This window comes from Lactuca serriola, chromosome 1 (assembly GCF_051521515.1).
Source record: "Lactuca serriola cultivar US96UC23 chromosome 1, Lser_US96UC23_V15, whole genome shotgun sequence".
NCBI classification, from domain to species: domain Eukaryota; kingdom Viridiplantae; phylum Streptophyta; class Magnoliopsida; order Asterales; family Asteraceae; genus Lactuca; species Lactuca serriola.
Genome location: NC_136408.1, coordinates 92,687,002 through 92,706,881, shown reverse-complemented (window position 1 = coordinate 92,706,881; position 19,880 = coordinate 92,687,002). Strand labels below are relative to the sequence as shown.

The following is a 19,880-nucleotide window of genomic DNA, read 5'->3' as shown; positions in this document are numbered from 1 at the left end:
CCTTGTCTTTAAATGATTAATATTGATCTTAATACACTAGAACCGGATCCTAGTTTGCGTATCCAAATTTACAATTATCCAATCAATCAACGAGATACAGTTCGGCGAGCTTATATGAATCTTGGTCCCTTTCAACCAACACTTTCTGCATATCCAAAATCTAGACCAGAAGACCATAAACATAGCTTTCAAGGTTCTTGGTTCAAGCAATTTCCATGGCTTGAATATTCACAGAGTTTAGATGTTGCATTTTTTTCCATGTTTCCTTTTTAACAAACCTTCTGGAATAGGATACTACGGCCAACGGGCATTTACTATAGATAGATTTCAAAATTGGAAGAAAATAGGTGGGGAAAATGTGTTTTTTTTGCAGCATATGGGAATTGAGTGTACATCTTTTCACAATGTTGCACAAAAATCATACGATGATTTGTTAAATGAGACTCAAAATATACAAAATACGTTTGAGAAATTTACTGATGAGGATCGTAAGAAGAATAGATTGAGATTGAAAGCTATTATTTATGCAGTCCGTTGGTGTACCTTTAAAGCAATTGCATTTAGAGGTTATAATGAAAGACCAGATTCCATTAACAAAGGAAATTCCCTTGAAATGTTGGAGGCAATTTGTTCTTTTAACAATGAGATGAAAGAATTGTTTCGCCCAACTCCTAAACATGCATCATATACATCACCAACAATTCAAAAGGAGATTTTAAACCTTATCTCTAATAGGGTGAGACAGATGATTTGTGAGGAGACTGATGGTGGAAATTTTTGTTTACTTGTTGATAAAGCACATGATGAGTCTAACAGATAACAAATTTCTATTGTTTTGAGATTCGTAAATAAATATGTGAGGTCATTTCAAAGGTTTAAAAGCATTGATTTCAAAGGATTGTCTATCTGCATATTATGTTCATTGTTTTGCTCATCGATTGCAATTAGCATTAATGGCCGCTTCACAAGGAGTTATTGTGGTGCAAAAGTTTTTTACTAAATTATCTTTTGTTATCAACGTCGTTGGTGCTTCTTCCAAGCGTTTTGACCAACTAAGAGATGTACAAGCCGAACAAATGGCATATTTTAAATCTATTGGTGAGTTGGAGACTGGTAGAGGCCTCAATCAGTTTGGTGCATTACAACGGGTCGGGGATACCAGATGGGGATCTCACTTGAAATCAGTTTTGAGCTTAATAAAAATATTTAGTCCAATTTGTGAGGTTTTACTTAAAATTATTGAGGATGACATTGGTTCGATCAATGGAGATGCAGATCCATCATATGATACTATTACTACATTTGAATTCATTTTTGTTCTACATCTCAAGAAAGAAATAATGGAGATCACAGATTTATTTTTCCAAGCTTTACAAAGACAATCTCAAGATATATTGAATGCATTGAGGCTAGCTGCATCCACCAAATTGCTATTGCAAAAAATGAAAGATGAAAAATAGGATAGTTTTCTCGCTCATGTTAAGTCATTTTGTCTTGAACGCAACATCGATATCCCTAATTTGTCTTCTTCTTACTTTAGTAGAGGAGCTCGAGCTCATAATGAGCATAGCGATCATACACTTGAACATCATTATCGAGTTGATATTTTCATCGAAGCAATTAACTGCCAGTTAATGGAATTAGGTCATCGGTTCAATGATAGCTCGATGGAGTTACTCCATCTTTCAGCAACTTTAGATCCTAAAAATTCTAATGAGCCTTTTCGATGCGATGTATGTCAATTAGTAGAAAAGTTTTATCCTGAAGATTTCAATGAAACCGAGATAAATCTTTTGAAGATGCAACTCCAACATTACAAGGTGGATGTTGTTCAACATGAAGAATATAAACAATTGATATCTATTTTAGAATTATGTCAATTGTTGATAAAGACTAGAAGAGCAACCAACTTTTATCTTAGTTATCGAGTACTTAGCCTTATACTCACTCTTTCGATTTCCACTACTACAGCTGAGAGATCATTTTCAGCAATAAGTCTTATTAAAACAAGGCTACGAAATAAAATGGAAGATGAATTTTTAAACGACTCATTGATTTTATACATCGAAAGGGAGCTTGCGGAAAAGATTACTTTAGAGACGATTGTGCAAGAATTTAAAGACGTTAAAGATCGACAAATTTCACTTTAATGAGCGATGTTAGAATATTTTATATTAAGTTTTTTATTTGATTTTTTATATTTTATGACGTTGAATCGAATAAATTTTTTTAGAGCTTCTTTTAAAATTTTAGTTTCGGCTCCCCTGGTATAACTTTTCGTGTTCCGCCCCTGGGGAGAACTCGCTAGAGGGTGCTATGAGAAGAGAGCAAGGAGGAAGAAGGGGACAACTTGTGTATCTTGATGAAACTTACAAGATATTGCCAATAGAGGAACAAATCGGGAAGGAGATTGAAGAAGTGATGAGGTCTCATTTATGGAACAAATTAGAAGTGGTTCATTCGGCTGATCAAAGGGATGGATCAAGAGATTGAGAAAGAAAAACCAAGAACCGGTCAATGTTTACCACTCTGGGAGGAGCTCTGATTGAAAATCACGGACTGATGTGCTTAGTTTCATGTCAACGATAATCACGCAGACAAGGTTTAATTAGCCCTGTCGAAAATACCCGATACCCGAATTACCCGCCCGATTTTTTTGGGTATCGGGTAAAATTTTCCGGGTAATCGGGTTACCCGATTTTTTTTCGGGTCGGGTAAATGGTACATTTTTTGGGTTTCGGGTATACCCGAATTACCCAAATTATTTTAAAAATTCCTTTTTTTGTAGAGCTTGTACTATATAGCAGGTATTTGACCACGCTTAAACTAACTATCATTATTGTAAAACATAAATATATTTTTTATGACAATAAGACACTAAAAATATTAAAAGTAATTTTTATATATCATCACGTTCTTTAAAACTTAACTGTTTTCTAGATTATAGTTTTTATTGCAACTAACAAACTCATTATCTTGACGAAACTTCAGAACATGACAAAACTTATGGCTACGTTTATCTTAATCATTTTAAACTTTTAAATTAAGATCTTTAGGTATTTATTTTTTTTGACATCTTATTATATTAGATTAAGTTGTTAAAAAATTACTTGATATCTCATGTATTATTGACTAAAAAATCTCAATGCTCAAAGCTTGAGTAACTTCGTTTATGTCTCGTTTGTTTATATAAACAAGACTAATAAAGTACGATGTATTTATTTCATTAAATTTATTTTCAGGTGAAATTAAAAAAAAATAATTATATATTTCGGGTAATACCCGAATTACCCAAACCCGACCCGATACCTGAATTATCCAAACCCGAATTACTCGAATTTAGTTTGGGTAGGGTAACGGGTAATTTTTCTAACATGAAAAATCCGTATTACCCGACCCGAATTACCCGAAACCTGAAAAAATTACCCGTTCAACACCCCTAGGTTTAATAATAAGTTTTATCATTGAGCCATTCTATTTGATCTCTAAAATACTTGCTGCCTTTCAAATGTTTAACATAAGAACAAGAGAAAGATGTAGATAAACTTATAACAAGGCTGGTTTCAACTTTAACGTAAAGAAATTCACATTGCATTAATCGAACTTATGAAAATGAGATGGAAGAAAGGTAAAACTCGTCAGGGTGATGTATAAAAGTGGGTGGGTCCCACTTAAATTTCTTTTTCAATAAAAAAAAAACTAAAAAACATTAAACATCTGAAAAATAAATGGAAAATAAATAGATAAAGACATTATAGTCCTTTCAAAGTTTCAAAGTTTTAAACAATGTAAATTAATTTTTGAAAGATAAAATTACAAAAATAGTCCCTGTGGTATGCAAATTTTTGAGATTTTAGTTCAAACGATGACTTTTTTGGTTTCGTAGTCCTTTTGGAGTGGTTGGTATGTGAAAATGGTCCCTCCAAAAATTGAAATGACTATAATACCCTTTGGATATTTATTTTTCATTTTTCTTTCTTTATTCTTACAATTTAATAATTATTTATTCATTTTAATAATTAAAAAATGAAAGGTCTCTCTTTTTCCTTTACCGGCGACATAACACAAACGCTACTGCACCCTTTACCATTACCTCTGCCTTTTTAAACTTTCTTCTCCAACCTTAAGAGGCTTATCTCCTGCATAAGTTGAAACAAATAAGAGATGATGACATGTGAAGCAATAAACGAAATGTTAAGGGATTAACCTGTGTGGAGCTCCTCATCCCTACCGGCTACACATTACAGGCAAAGCATTAGGGGAGGTGGAGGTCCTCATGCAAAAACTTTATTGGGACTGTGTAATTTATTATTTATAAAAAAAAAAAAGTTATGGGCTTTTTAAAACCAATACAAAAACTTTATTGGGACTTCCGTAATAACCCTTCCAAAAACGCCTTATATCTTAAAAAAGGAGTTGGATCCTTTATGGATTCATACCTCCTTACAAACACATCTCAATACTTACGGTAAAAGCATGCAGAATTAATCACAACATTAAACGAAACAATTATAGAATCTACAACAAGGTATTAACATCTCTAAAGCAATTTTCTTCAAGAAATCTACGTTCTACAATATCTAATAACTACAATTTCGCGAAAAAAACAATATGCTAAGGAATCTTCAATCATTTGCCGCTGCCCCTCTTCCTTCAAGAGGCAGTGATTCAGAATTAGCAGCCATTGCTTCGTTTTGAACCCCATCACCCCTCGCCATTGAAATGTCTTCCCGGAAAACATCTGGTTCTTCATCAAGATTCTCGTTTATACCTACCGATTCTTTCAAAGGCCTACATTCAACTGTTCCTCCAAACTCGTTTTTTGACTCATTTTCATCTTTATCACAATAACTTTTCCCAGCATGTTTTGATTCAGACACAGATTTAGGTTTATCTGACTCTCCGACAAGCAAACTCCCAGCTTTCGGGTCCATTACAACGTCCCTTCGGCGTTCTTCATCTCTAATTTCCGTCACAATTTCTGCTACTGGCGGAGGTAGGCCGGAAATTGAGTCATTATCTGCAGTTTTTGCTTCATTTTCGAAGCTGCTTTTGTCACTACAGGCAGACGTAAGCTCGTTTTCGGGAGTTTCAGGAGAGGCTCCGCCACCGGTAAACGGCTGTTGCAGCAACGGGACTGCATTGGTTACGACTCTTCCCGTTTTTAAACTCTCCCTGTAATGCTCCATTTCGATTCTATATCGTTCTTTATCTTCCATCGCTTTTTCTTGGTAAACCTGAAGCAAAAATTAACCGATAAATCCATCAAGAAACGAAAAGGAACAAGATCGAAATACAGTTTTCGAGTTTTCATTAGGGTATTATCTATATGGATCAGATATTTGAGGCCCAATTGTTTGAATAAAGCCTTGGGCTTTCAACCTCAAATCTCCGAATGGAAGTTTATCTTCTCCGGCTTACCGATTTCTTGGATTCCGTTAAATTGTTCCAAAGTTCGCCGATCATTCTACTGATGTCTCGATCTTTTCCGGGGTGAAGTGGTTTGAGTCTGGCGTGTTGTTCGGCGAAAAAGAAATTATACCCACTTCTATTCGGTTTCGGATGAGCGGGATCCCGTTTCTTCATCTCGGATTTCTTCCGGCGCCGCCGCCTGCCGGTTGTTGAGGGTGGATTTGCAATTCCGGTTGAAGTTGGAGTTTGAGTTGCTTGATATGACGAGTCTCCTGTTGACTGAAAAAGAACGCCTTGTAGCTGCTCTCCGCCTATCATGACGGTGCAAAGATAACCACTCTCAAATTTTCCGTCGATTATTCCGGTCACCGGGAAGCCGATTGACGGTTCTGAAGAAGCTGCAAATGCAAAATAACTTTAATAAAAAATCTAACTGTCTGTGAAATTACTATTCTACCCCTATGATGCTTGCTGTTAAAAATCATATTAGGATTAGAAGGACAAAAGGTGAAACTGGGTGGGAATGAAACAAAATACAACGTAATTTGGAAGTCTGTTAGCTTTGCACTTTGAAATGTGAAGTGAAGATATAACCAAGAAAGTAACAATCTCAATTTCAAAAATTACTATTTTATCCCTATACATGTAAATGTATAATTATAGAAAAACTAGGATGAGAATGGCCACATGCCACAAGAACTTGGAACAATCTTTTATTATCAAGAATTTCAACAAAACAAAGAAAAATAGACTTTGCGAATTTTAATCTCTTGTTGAATGACTATTATACCCCTGTATGGACAATAATTTATCACCAGTAAAATGACTATTGTACCCATAGAAATGCCCAAAAAAACAGGGTACAAACTAAAAAGAGAGATTTCCACTGACCACTGCAATGATTTATCTTGTAAAATGACTATTTTCCCCACTCATGTGAATGTACAAGTATAAAAGTAACGAAGAAAGTAAGTGTAACACCCTGATTTTGGTACTAGAAAATGTATGTTGATGAATTTAACTAATAGTCTATTATTCTAAGAGTAGGCTAATTATTATAGGATTGAACTGGTAGTTTATGTTTTGGTAAAAATGGTGTAAAAGAAAATTTAGGAGATAAGAAATGTAGCATGTGATGATTAAAGCTTGAAAATGATTATTTACCCCTACACGAATAAGTGTACAAATATACTTGGACTAGGATGAAAAGAAAAAATCCACCTTTAGGCAATGAGTCCTCTATAGTAGTCCTTTGTCTCTTCATCTGTGTCACTTGAGTTTCTGCATATGGAGACCTCCGATCCATTTGAAATTGAGTAAAAGGCAAAGTCATTGTAGACTTTGTACTCTGCCAAATATCTAAACAAAATACTATTAAAAGACCATTAAAAAAAGCCCACAACAAGAAATTCTTGATCAATAAGGCTGTTTCTGTTACGCGCGACACAACTAGACATGACTAGACAAACTATTTATACCGATTTTCAATAATGAAGATGAGGAGAACATTTATGTCTTTTGGGTGGGAAAAACGGCAATCTTCTATCTTTTCCACATTAAGTCTTGTATGAATGGGTGATGAATGTCTGCTTAGATAAAGTGTTGTATACATAATGTCTGTTTCTTTTGTATTCTATATTGAATAATCTATTTGAATGAGACTTATGATCATTTATCCTTGATTAACATAAAATATTTCCATAATGTTCATAAATATGAACAATATTCATCGATTTTAATGGGACAAATATGTAAATGGTTAATGTCTTAGGGTTTTTTTTAACCCATTAAGCCATTCATCCCAGATTAAGTAAAAAAGAAACAACCTTATATAATTGTCCAGATTAACTAACTACTTAACACGATAAGCTCATTAAATAAAACATAGTATAAGAGAAGTGCACAAACCGGTAGAAACAGGTGTCCATGCTTTCGCCTTAAAGTAATAAACTTGTTCAAAATGGTGAATGAGTGACATATAATATTTTCTTAGGATAAAAGACGCATTTGTAGCCGAAGGTGGAAAATTGAAAGAATTTGTCACTTCCCTCCACTTCTTCTCTCCCAAAACCTACAATATTAAAAGAAACATATAAATAAGACCCATAAAATGAAAATTGTTACATTTTCACCCTTCTAATAATCAAACATATGCACAACAAGCTTTTTAAGTTAAATTAAAAATTAAAAGCATTAAAGAAAGATGAACACTACCCTCTTAATGCCACCACGTGAAGTGACTTCCACAAAGAGGCGATGCAAGTCTAAATCCTTCCCACCAACAATAGGAATCCTGCAATGTGCAAAAGGAATTAAAATCCATCTTTAAAATGAGAATATATGCAAATTGGTAATCTCAAACATAAGCTTCAAAAGGCTAATCATGCAAAATCATGATAAGTACAAATGTAGGTGTTTTTGAACATAAAAGAAAGAAAGGATTTCCAATTTGCTAAAGGCTAAATACAAGAAATAGCAATGTTTCTTATATATTTGTGTATTGTAGCATCCTCCTTTCATTTCATTCTATTAGTATTTTAAAAAATATACATATAAAATTCTTGTTACTACTTTATAGTTTGACATATTTACCCTTTATCAATTTAGTTGCTCGTCCAAACACACCCTAAACATGATTCACGATATATGATCTTGTTTCACACAAAATCATCATTAGGAATACTATTCTATACTAAGCAACATTTCATGCTCTTTATACACATAGAATCACGAAGCGAAGAAAATAAGAAATCCCATTTGAAAACAAGTAAATAAGTTCGTTTTTCGCATAAATTATCAAAAATTGAACTGGATAGAAAAATCTTACATGAATTTCGTCCCCATTGCTGCATGAAAGTTGCCAAGAGTATCCATGAAGAGCTTTTGATTAACTACAACATCTTCATATCTAGCGATCGGAGGTGGATATAAATAATACTGCATCGACTTTTCTTCTGTAGACGAACAAGCTGCCATCGCACTTTCTGTTCAACCCTTTTCAGCTTTCTATCTTCTGACTAAAAACACATAAAATAACAAGAAGTTCGTATAAAACATGAGCTTTTACATGTGAAGTTAACTGGAGAAATTAAGAGAAAACGAAACCTTCTTTCTGAACCAAAAAAACTTTATACGAAATGGGATTTTAATTAATCTTGTAACATATGTTTGTAACAAATGTGATGTGACTCAAGAAAACCAAGAACAAAAACAGTATTTCAATAACTGAAAGTTTCAATCACCATTAATGATCTTGAAAAGAGCTCCAATGAACATATAGGTGAAGTTGCTGTATCTATAATCAAAAGAAAACATCCATAGCCCAAATTAGGCCTGTTGAAACAGCAACAGGAGTACAATATTACAGCCATCGTAGCCATGAATTTCTTTAGAATATCAAGAAGTACAACAAAATTCAGACTTTTGATCTTTCATTTCAGAAAAAAAAAAAGTGAACTTTTTTTTTTTTAGTAAAAGGGTTTGCTGTTTGGTCAGCTACAAAATCTTTTTCTGACATTCTAAAGATATTTACATGTACAATATGGGTAAGAGAGATCATATAGTAACATAATAATAAATAATTATTTTCAGGAATATGCCCATATATGAACAAAACATCAAGGGTTTTTTTTTTTTTTTTATTACAGTTTTATTATTAATCGAGTCTCAATGTGTATTTAATATTCTCTGACCTTCTCTATAAAAGGTTTCTTGAAAAGACAAATCCCTAGGATATGCATTTACATCAAGAATCAGATGTTATAATAAAACTTTAGTTTTTATAAACAATATATAATTCATAAGAATAAGCTTTTCAAGGTTCCAGATCTCAAACTCGAATCTGAAATGTTATTTATTCAATTACTCATTTTTGTTGATTATCTTTTGTGGGTCTAACTAAAATTATCGATCAACGAAAGAAAAACTTGAAATTAAACAAAAACCCAACGTTTTTTATGTGGCAAAAAGATTAAAGATAACAACTTTCTCCCAAGAACAGTAATGTGGTTAATTTTTGTCTTGTGGGTCATCCTAACGAGGATTGAAAATTTGTCTTTTCTGGTTAATTAAAGAGAAAATACAAAAAATAAACAGATAAAGAATGATGGATAAATGAAAAAATTACACTTACCAACAAGTGACATGGCAGAATTTGCAGGCAAATTAAATAGTAGTCTACGGCAATGAATATGAAAGAAAGCTTTTAATGGAATAAGGGTTTGGTTACTTTATGAAAACGGAGTATATTTTGATGTATTTAATTTGCATTTTTAACCGTGTTGATGAGAATGAAGAAGTTGAATCATTATTATTTGCAGGTGAAAGTACCATTTTGCCCTTTGTATCACAATCAATCCTTTAATTCTCACACATATAATAAGGGAAAGATTTGGGTTTTTTGGTAAAATTTTATTATTTTTCTTATTTCTACTACCGCCATTAAAGGATCAACATCTAATTCAAAAAAGTTGTTAATCGATCAAGATTAAACACTAAACATTATGTGGGTGTCGATAATTAGGTATTAATCGGTCTATATATTTTCATAAGTTTTTTTTTCCACTTTTAAGTTTTACTTTTCCAAAGAAATTGAGATTTCATCGTATAATTTTGACCTTGTTAGGCCATCGGGTATGGAGAAGGTTTTTACGCGTAAAAAGTGATGTGGCAGGAGTGTTCATGCTTGAACACCGCCCACCTAGCCCGTAATCATGGTATGAATTGAGACCAGTTATACATCCTTACAACCAATAGCATTCGATTTGTGGCAAACGGTCACTTTTTGACCCGTTAGACAATAAAAAAAAACTATCTTTTTAACCTTAAACTAAACCATATAAATATCCAACATTTTTACACCATTTCACACTATAAAACCATTCAAATATCTTTCTATTCTCTTATTTTTTTTTTCTCAAAAGTATGGATCAAAATTAAAATACTCCAACCACTCCAAACACATCAACAACTCTATACATTCCAAATGATCAATATCAATGTTATATGTAAATGTTAACATCTTCAATCCAACAATTTCTATTTACCAACATTTCATATCAACCAAAATACTTCCAACAACAAAGACCACAACAATTCAATCAACTCCACTTCTAAGCTTTTCAACAGTTTCAACCTCAATAATTTCAAACATAATCATCTCAAGTCTTTTTATCTCAATCCCCACCTATAAAATTGGATAATGACGAGGAAGATCGGGTCGAAGAAACACAACCATCTAGAAGAAAGACAACCAAAAGGAAAAACTACAAAAAAAGAGGAACGACTTGGAACGAAGATGAGGAGAAAGCTTTGGCTAAAGCTTAGATTTTTATATTGTATGACTCGAGGACAAGCAACGCGTACACAGTAACAATTTTTGAGTTCGTGTTTTAGATCACTTTCACTCGCTTTTGGGAAGGCAAACGGGTCGAACGTATGACGCGGTGAATGGAAAATAGCGTCAACTACGAACGGCTTGCACCAAGTTTAACGACATATTTGAAAATCTGAAAATTATGCATAAAAGTGGTAGCAACGATTTCAATATTTTATCAACCGCTTGCCAACAATACAAGGTCACCAACGGCGGTAAAGCATTCGGCCACCAAAAAGCGTAGGAAATTTGTTTTAAGGGTCCAAAATGGGTCCTTAAACCGGAGACTTCGTATTCGGAATCGACCACCGGCTTCAACAAAAGGCCAAGAACTTTCGACTGGGATGTGGGTTTTGATGTCAACCTCTACGAAGACTCGACAACACCGAAGGGGGAGGGTCCACCGGAAGTCTAACTTCGTCGACCACCTGAAATGGACAAAGGGAAAAAAGCGGCGTCTCAAGCGAAAAAGCGAATAGTGAAGACATATTTGGGGCAAATTTTGATAAAACTCTAAGTTTTTTGCAAAAAAAAGTATGACTCAACGGAGGAAGCTCGTCACCGGAAACTAACACTTACCGATCTTCAAATTTTAAACACAAAGTCGCAACCGGATATCGACCCGGAAAATTTAGCCGCGTTTCTGAAAATCCAAAAACAAGTTCGTGACAAGTATGGAGATTTGGTTTTTAACGTTTTAATTTGTATGTTTAATTTTCTATGGTTTTTAAGTCGTTTAGGTTTAAATTTCTATGGTTTTATGTTTTTTTAGTAATTTAGGTTTGAAATTTTATGTTTTTATGTTTTTTTTAGTAATTTAAGTTATGTAATGTGAAATATTTATTTATGTTTATTATTTATGTTTTTTTTATTTAATCTAAATATTAAAAAAATTGAAAACAATGTGGATTGATAATCATTTCCTAGGACTAGTGAATATGTAGTGAAAATGTAGTGAAGGTGATGTGGCGCATAGGGGTTTGCTCCTTTCCTCTAGACTCACCTCCCCTATTGTTTACCGTTAACTGCTACTACAGCTCCCAAAGAGATTTTCCCGCTAAAGAAAAGCTGGAAATCGCATCGAGACCGTCTTTGATTCTATCCTATTGGGCATTCCCCTTTCTGCTCTTTATAGTTGACCAACTCAAACCATGAATGTGAAGTCTTGTGCTCCTAAACTCGCCCCTTCCACTTATGGGGAGAAAATCTCTGATGGTCGGTGTGACAACCCGAAATTTCTATTCTGTAAAAACATATCAAGTCAATAGAAGTCAGAACAGTTGCTGTCAATTTTCAGACTTTTTAGAGTAAGTTTGAGTATTTCAGGATTTCACACTTTAGTGATAACAGGAGAGAGAATGCTCTAGGGTTATTGTGCAACGCGGTTATTCCAAAACTCTAAGAAATTAGAGTTTACTGCTTGAATAAAATATTTTCTGACAAAAACCCTAAATCTGAGAGTATATATATATGAGAACTTGTCATTATTTACCATTTTTCCTTAAACTCAAGATCCAAAACCCATTCTCTCTCAAGTATCATCCAAAAAGATTTTCAAGATCTTCAATCTAGTAAGTGTTTCTAGCTTCCTTAAGTGATTATATGCTTAGATGTTTTAACACACTTCTAACCGTGAAATCATTCCAAAAAGGTTGATTCTTCCTTTTCACGAAGAACACACACTAGTGTTCTTGGACTTTTAGCTCATTTCAAGCTTCCACAAAGTAAGTACTTCTATCCTAGAGTCTTTTAAAGCTTGCTATACATCTTAATATCAAGGAAATGTCCCTAGAACACCAAGAACAAGGTGTTCACAGTTCAAGAAGTTCTTGAACCGTAAACACCAAGTTATGGTGCCAAAGGGTGCCTTAGGGTGCCTAGGTACTTCACAAGCCTTTGTAACAAATCTAGATCCTTCGTTGATGTGTTTATCACATAAAAAGCACAAGAAAACACTCATTTATATGTGTTTATAGTTTGGGGATCTCCCAAAACCGTAAACATCCCAAAGGGTGTATAAATGTCCCATATTTATTCCTTATGCCTAGAATCTAACCTAGATTATTACCTTGATGAGCTAAGGACTTGAAAAGCCCCAAATACCATAAACCTTATGGGTTTACGGTATTAAACCCAAAGGAAAATGGTTTAGGGACCGTAAACTCCAATTAGGAGTGAAATGGTGCCCTAGTACCTTCCATGGTCACATACATCAAGTAGAAAAGCTTCTAGGGACTCTTAAGGCTTCAAACATCAAATGGTCAACAAATGGGCGAGCTTACGACCGTAAACCCAAGGGTTTATGACTTTAAACCCTTTTGTTAGTGACCACAAAACCGTAAACCCCCTAATGGAGTTTTTCTTGAACCCCAAACACACTAGCCTTTCCCTACAACACTTAGATGCAATCCTTGGGGCTTATAACACTTGTATAAGGTGTTTAGCATGTCCTAGGGTGTCTTGACTTTGTTTATTAGTTGTTTAAACACTAATTGGATACATATATGTGATATTATATGTTAACTAGGATCATAGAGTGTGTTCAAGACTTCATTTGACACCTAGCAATCCTACATCTTCAGTTCATCCGTACCCCTCACTACAGGTGAGTTCATACCCCTAATCAATGGTTTAAATGTTTTTAAATGCTTTTATGGGGGGGGGGGGGGTAAATACAAGTGAAATACTTATAGTTATTACGTCAATCACATGTGATTAATAACTACAAAACTAGTGGTTTTCTTATTGTTCAAACTGTTTATCAAACTGTTTTGCTTCAAACTGTTTTACAAACTCTTTTACTTATCAAATACTATTACTTAAACTCTTTTATACTTATTATAAAATGCATGCCTATGTATGTATAGTTATATAAGCAATGTTTAAAGGGCTTAGGAAGGCCAGCTCGCTTTATCTCCTTTTCCTCGTTGGGATGTGGTTGTAGGGCATCGGTTATCCGTCCGAAAGTCGTCTAAATATTAGTTATATATTATGTATACATATATAGACATAAAGGTTCTTCCAGTCCATTCAATACCCTTGGGTAGCAAGGGTATACTTCCATGTTCATATGTACCAGTTACATTACTAGTAAGCTACCATAGGGGTAGCATAGGGAGGATACTAATACTATTACTAGAACAATGAAACATACAATGAGTCGGTTCATTCATGAGTCAGTACGAGTAATACATACAGTACATTACTATACATGATAGATAGAGATAACATACATTACAGCTAGCATACGCAGAACATTTCAGTACATACAGGCTAGACAAAGAAAGAGTACACCTTGCAGTTAGCACATTCATTACATGTACATTCATGTAGTTATGTGAACCATTAGATGGGTCATGGCACTTCCTTCCATGACCGTTTTTGTATCCTGAATCTCCTTAATTGGGGAGCATATGATTTTGTGTATAGATCTATACTGGATTGACTATCCTACACCTTGCTGCTCGCTACAGTGGGACTTGCAAGTCTACGGGTGCCAAATGTCATTTCTTACGGCGTCTTACATCGTCGTTTTACTAGAGTCAGTAGCAGGATACAGGTCGATCACATGTTACTTTAAACGCCTTTTTTAAGGTAGTTAGTACAGCAGTAGTCACTTATTACAAATACTATAGTACTACGATATTTTTCCCATTACATTCACTTCGTGAATATTCACACGATGCACGGTAATGTAAAAACTATATTTTTGGTTAATGATAGTCGGATTTGGGAAAATACACACTCTTACAAGAGACATACACACAGACACTAGATGCCTTGGTAGAAGGCTACCATTAGCAGGAAACATAGGGTTTTATGGGAGAGTTCAAACATTTTACAAAACATTGTACAAAACATTGTACAAAACATCTTACAAATGCTTTCATACAAACACAGACATTAATATACTTATGATCTCACCAGCTTTAAGCTGATACTCGCTTTCAAAATAACTTGTAGAGAAAATTACACGGTTGGTCCCTATGGTTTGCTCTTACTTGCACGCTTCGTCCCTGGAAAGAATTTTTAACTCGGACCATCCCTATAACTTTATTTCATTACCCGCCTAGTCCCTTAGTTAACTTTCCGTCTTATTTGGGGTTAGGAACTACTCACGTGAGTGGCACGCTGGGGACATTTTTGTCCTTTCAACCCTACAACGGACTTAAAACTACTTCTCCTTCCTTCTTTTCTCAATCGGTGCTTCCAGTTCTCCTCTTCTACTCCATTTCTTTTGCTCGTGAAGATTGAAGATCCACAAAATTGATTATGGTGAAATGCAAGTGTGGAGCTGTAGGGATCATACGAACTTCAGGAACAAAGAGAAATCCTGGTAGGCCTTTTTTATGCATGCCCTTTACAGGTATTGAGTTATCAATTTTTTTTGGTAATTTCTAGGATGAACCCTAGTTTGTGCTAATCGAGGGTATTGAAAACTTCAGGGACCAAGAAGTGGATTTATTTCGTGGGTAGATGAAGAAAATCATACATATGAGGCTGAAAGCCAAAATCTTGAGCTTGAAATCCATAATGAAGAACTTCAAATCCAAAATCGTGACCTTGAAATCCAGAATGAAGAACTTGAAATCCAAAATCGGAACCTTAAAATGTTGTTAGTTGTCAGTTGGATTTTGTTTTTTGGGATAATTGTTTACAAGTTGTAGTATTAGGTATTTCAGTAGTGGTTTTTGGTTAAAGATGATCTAATGAAAGGGTAATATTAGCATGTTTGTATTGCTGCATTTTAATGAAATGGTATATTTTGGTACAATTAATAGTTGCACTTTGTTGTCTTATAAAAGATTACCATGGATTATTACCATCTTGTATTGCTGGAATTGGGAGAGAAAGGGTATCTATTGGTACAATTAATAGATGCAATGCAACTGTAATCTTTTGGTATTTTTCATTTAACATATGACCAAAAACATGCCAAATGAAATGACCAAAAAACATGCCAAATGATCCATTATATAACATTAAATGAAATGACCAAACACATGCCAAATGAAATGTCCAAAAACATGCCAAATGAAATGACCAAAAACATACCAATAATTGATCCATTAGATAACATTAAAACAAAAGCATTACATAAGAGTTTAACCAAAAACAAATGTCTAAGTACCAACTGCAATTGTTTTGGTGATACTAAACACAATACAGTTTAATCAAAATACAAACATCACATGACATAATAGTTTAACCAAAATACAAACATCACATTACATAATAGTTTAACCAAAATAAGAGCATCACATGATAAAAGAGTTTACGATGGATCCTTCTCTTTTCCTTTCTTCTTCTATTTTCCTTTCTCGTTCTCTTTTCCTTTTTCCTTCTCTTTTCCTTTCCCATTCTTCTTTTTTCCCTTCTTCTTCCCAACAATTGGTAACTGCCCTTTGCAAGTCCTGGCATTGTGTCCTTTGTTGTTACATTTGGTACATGTAACAGTTTTTTGTGCTCTAGAAACTGTATTCCCTTTGATCATATCCTCTTTTTCTGTAGCTGACTTCCTTTTTTTCTTTTTTGGTCTTCCTATTAGGACACGGTGTTTTGGAGGCAACAAAGTAGTTGGACAAGGTGACTTAATCCACATTCTTCTACCATTTATCGGATCCACTTTGAAAGAGTACATGTTCCTCCAGGTTGATAGCCAATAACATTCATGAACAAAGGTTTCTGGAATACCAATTGCACCATTATTTCTCCTCATGTCCCAGATTGCAGATACAACATGTTTGCACGACATTCCAGTGAAGAGTCGGACAAAAACGTTCTCATGCGCCCTTCTAATAGCTTTAATGTTTTTGTTTCTTTCTCCTTCTATCCCATCATCCGATGAAGAGTCAGACAAAAAAAGTTCCATATCTATAACTTCAAGGTCTGCTTCATTCCCATCTTCTGTAACTACATGATTCTTTCTTTTAGAAGCACCTCCAATCCACTCAACATATGGGTCAACATTCAAGTGGAATTCTCTCATGTCAACTTCAACATCATCAATGATATTGTCTTCGTCCACAAGAAAGTCACCATCTTGACTCTCACTATCATCACCACTGTTGATCTCATCACCACTGCTATTATCATCACTATTATGTTCAATTTCAGTTTCCATGATGTTTGCATTATCACTTACCATGTACACCTTGTCAATTGAAGGCTCATTTCTAGTAGGTGAAACAGGAGGGTTGTTTCTATTAGGCTCAAATGTCAACACATCATTAGGCTCAACTTGTGTATCATGCCATTCCAAAAACAATCTTTTTGGGGTACAATCAATCTCAACTATACGTACCTTAGATGGGTTTGGTGACATCGAGTATGTGTGTAATTTCGTTTGCCCGTGCTCTGTATACACCTCTATTAGCTTATGCTGGCCAACATATTTTGCTAAATGCCTTACATCATCATCTGAAGCTAAAGCAAACAAGCCAAAATCCAAATCGCACGGTGGCCTTCAAAAATGATAGTACATCACCACATGTAGATTTTCATCGATATACCCAAGTTTCACCATCATGTCATCAATATCGTGAACACAGAAAGTCTCGATGTCTATTAACTCAACGTAATGTCTCTTTCCGTTTACATACTTCCTTCCAGGAAAATTAGTAAACTTTCCACCATGGTTTAATAGCATGCAAAACATGGTCGGATGATCACCTATTAAGGAAATGCCCCAAAAATTTTGATTAACATTTGATTAGGGTTGTAGGATTTTACGAAGCAAATGCAAATAAAAACGAGATTAGGGACTAGGCGTACTTACCATATTGAAGACGAACTTCTGCTTCACTGATCATCCATCCTCGTGCTTCACTTAAATTCCAAACCGGCATTGTTGATTATTTGGAAAAGCATACAAAGTTTTAGCTAGCGACTAGGGTTTTTGTTTGAGAGAAGAAAGGGAATTCGTCTGACAAGTGTGTGTTTGTGTGTGTTTTAGTTTAACGATGATCGGAATCGTAAAACCATCCGTCTTCTAAATGGCGCTAATATATTGTAGGGTTGGAAGAAAAAAAATGCCCCCAGCGTGCCACTCACGTGAGTAGTTCCTAACCCCAAATAAGACGAAAATTTAACAAAGGGACTAGGCGGGTAACGAAATAAAGTTATAGGGATGGTCCGAGTTAAAAATTCTTTCCAGGGACGAAGCGTGCAAGTAAGAGCAAACCCTAGGGACCAACCGTGTAATTTTCTCTAACTTGTATTCTCAGGTCACCAATAGACAGGTACAGGTGCCAGGCTTTTGAGAAGACGGAGTTCGTTCAAGACTCATCTTTTATTTTGATATGTATATTTTAGTGTCTATATAACTTGACAGAACACACATGTATGAAATTATATTATTAATGCAATGGATGATGTTGTTGCTTGTTTACTATTATTCATTGTTGTGATACTATACATGACGTCCTCCGCCCCAGAACGTTTCCGCTGTTCATGGTTTTGGGGTGTAACAGTCGGTGCCTTAGGAATAAGAAAAATTTGCGTGGCATTTACCTGTCTTACAACACTAGAAGAGCGGAAAGTCTTCAAACTCTTCCCACTACTGTCAAAACTCCCGGATCTCTTTCCTTGAAGCCTCCTATCAAGTAAGGCGTGTAAGTCAACTTTCTATTGAATGGGGACGGGGAGGGCAACTACTGAAGGGTGATCTCGGCTGAAAGCAAGCTTGATTAGGGGTAAGGCAACATGGCTTATTATGAAGACTAGCACTTGACAGTTGAATGCCCCACAGTTAAAACATTTCAAAGGTTTCCAAGGCTAATCCACTTTGATAGCTATATTGCTTCGGATCGGGAGTAAACACTAGTTACATTACAGGGGAAAAATCAGGGTGAAGGACAAATGAAAGAAAGAACGACTGATGCCTACATTGAATCAATTGATTCGTCAAGGTAGAGAAGAAAAATGGCGTACGGATCGTAGTCGAGCTTCGGATCAATGTCCCTAGAAGCAAGGAGTACGCCCGCGTGTACCAATGAGAACACCGAAAAAACCAAATTCAGCTCCGCGTAAGATAGACAAAGTACGGTTAAGCAATCGACATGATATATTTGCTCACATTCCGGGGGAAGGTCATAATTCACAGGAACATTCTATAGTCTTAATAAGAGGAGGTAGAGTGAAAGATTCACCACAGTCAACTTTCATTTTCTTAAAAAAATGGTAGGGACTGAGGTTATGAAGGCTTTACAACTTTGTTCAATTAGGGAATAGTGTAGATGGATCAATCACACGGTTATGCAGCATCCTCCAACTCGTTGTTTGCTCCCCTTTAGTTTCTTTGTTGGACGGGAAGATGCAAATCATGAAGGCCTTCCCACCATGCGAAGTTCAAACCTCACCAGAGAGGAATTGAAAACCGGAGAAAAAGCCCATCGCAATTGAAGGTGAAAGCAACAAAAAGACGACAAAAGCCTTTTTTCTTTCTTTTTCAGCCGACTTGAAAGGTGCTCTCAGTGTACCGCCATACGCACCAGACATTAGACTAAGCAGGAATCGGGGATCAAAGTTTAGTGTCATCACTTTTCTAGTGAACATGTAGTGACCTCACCCCATAGCCTTACTAACATTGATTTTCATGTGAGTCATTGACGTCATACATCATGATTAAGATTTGTGTATACCTGCATTTAATTTTAATTTTATTCACCAAAATAACCATTAAAATAAATGGAAAATGTTCAAATGAGAACAACTATATAATCGAGAATGTGAGAATACACATATTTATCCATTTATTTTTTTTAGATAAAAATCCAAAAAATATAAAATATTAATTAAACTAAAAGAAAAAAAATTATTGTGGTTATTCTTAAACCATCACCACTACCATCCAACACCACTCGCCAACCATCTCCACCATCCACTACCGCACACCATCTCCATCTACCACCACCTATACTCACCACTACCCATCACCACCACCACCACCAACCACAACCACCCATACCTAACACCCACCACCACTCACCATCACCACCACCTACCACCATCCTCACCCAATATCCACCACCACCACCACCCACCACACACACCTACCAATACCACCACCCATACCCAACACTCACCACCACTA

General features: G+C 35.2%; 4 protein-coding genes across 4 annotated transcripts; 3 read left to right on the top strand and 1 right to left on the bottom strand.

Annotated features, from left to right (window-relative positions):
* The first annotated feature begins 376 nt into the window (after nt 1-376).
* LOC145058909 (uncharacterized) lies at nt 377-820 on the top strand. Its single transcript, XM_079006796.1, has one exon. It carries the CDS (start codon nt 377-379, stop codon nt 818-820), a length of 444 nt encoding a protein of 147 aa, XP_078862922.1.
* Nucleotides 821-953: 133 nt separating this feature from the next.
* Nucleotides 954-1,460, top strand: LOC145058902 (uncharacterized). The gene has a single exon (XM_079006784.1). It carries the CDS (start codon nt 954-956, stop codon nt 1,458-1,460), a length of 507 nt encoding a protein of 168 aa, XP_078862910.1.
* A 174-nt stretch (nt 1,461-1,634) lies between these two features.
* Nucleotides 1,635-2,150, top strand: LOC145058893 (uncharacterized). The gene has a single exon (XM_079006773.1). It carries the CDS (start codon nt 1,635-1,637, stop codon nt 2,148-2,150), a length of 516 nt encoding a protein of 171 aa, XP_078862899.1.
* Nucleotides 2,151-4,477: 2,327 nt separating this feature from the next.
* On the bottom strand, nt 4,478-8,792 carry LOC145095174 (high mobility group B protein 15-like). The gene is made up of 7 exons (XM_079033102.1): nt 8,655-8,792; nt 8,240-8,429; nt 7,627-7,705; nt 7,321-7,483; nt 6,634-6,771; nt 5,422-5,810; nt 4,478-5,237 (listed from the first exon to the last, which is right to left on the bottom strand). Exons 2-7 carry the CDS (start codon nt 8,386-8,388, stop codon nt 4,626-4,628), a joined length of 1,530 nt encoding a protein of 509 aa, XP_078889228.1. The 5' UTR covers nt 8,389-8,429; nt 8,655-8,792; the 3' UTR covers nt 4,478-4,625.
* Nucleotides 8,793-19,880: the final 11,088 nt, after the last annotated feature.

Bases quoted from the DNA above. Each gene is read 5' to 3' on its own strand.
- LOC145058909 (XM_079006796.1), top strand. From the start codon at position 377: ATGGGAATTGAGTGTACATCTTTTCACAATGTTGCACAAAAATCATAC.
- LOC145058902 (XM_079006784.1), top strand. From the start codon at position 954: ATGGCCGCTTCACAAGGAGTTATTGTGGTGCAAAAGTTTTTTACTAAA.
- LOC145058893 (XM_079006773.1), top strand. From the start codon at position 1,635: ATGGAATTAGGTCATCGGTTCAATGATAGCTCGATGGAGTTACTCCAT.
- LOC145095174 (XM_079033102.1), bottom strand. From the start codon at position 8,388: ATGGCAGCTTGTTCGTCTACAGAAGAAAAGTCGATGCAGTATTATTTA. The intron at 7,484-7,626 runs GTAGTGTTCATC...TTAATATTGTAG, and splicing joins CACGTGGTGGCATTAAGAGG to GTTTTGGGAGAGAAGAAGTG. The intron at 5,811-6,633 runs GTGGATTTTTTC...TTGCATTTGCAG, and splicing joins AGAGGACTCATTGCCTAAAG to CTTCTTCAGAACCGTCAATC.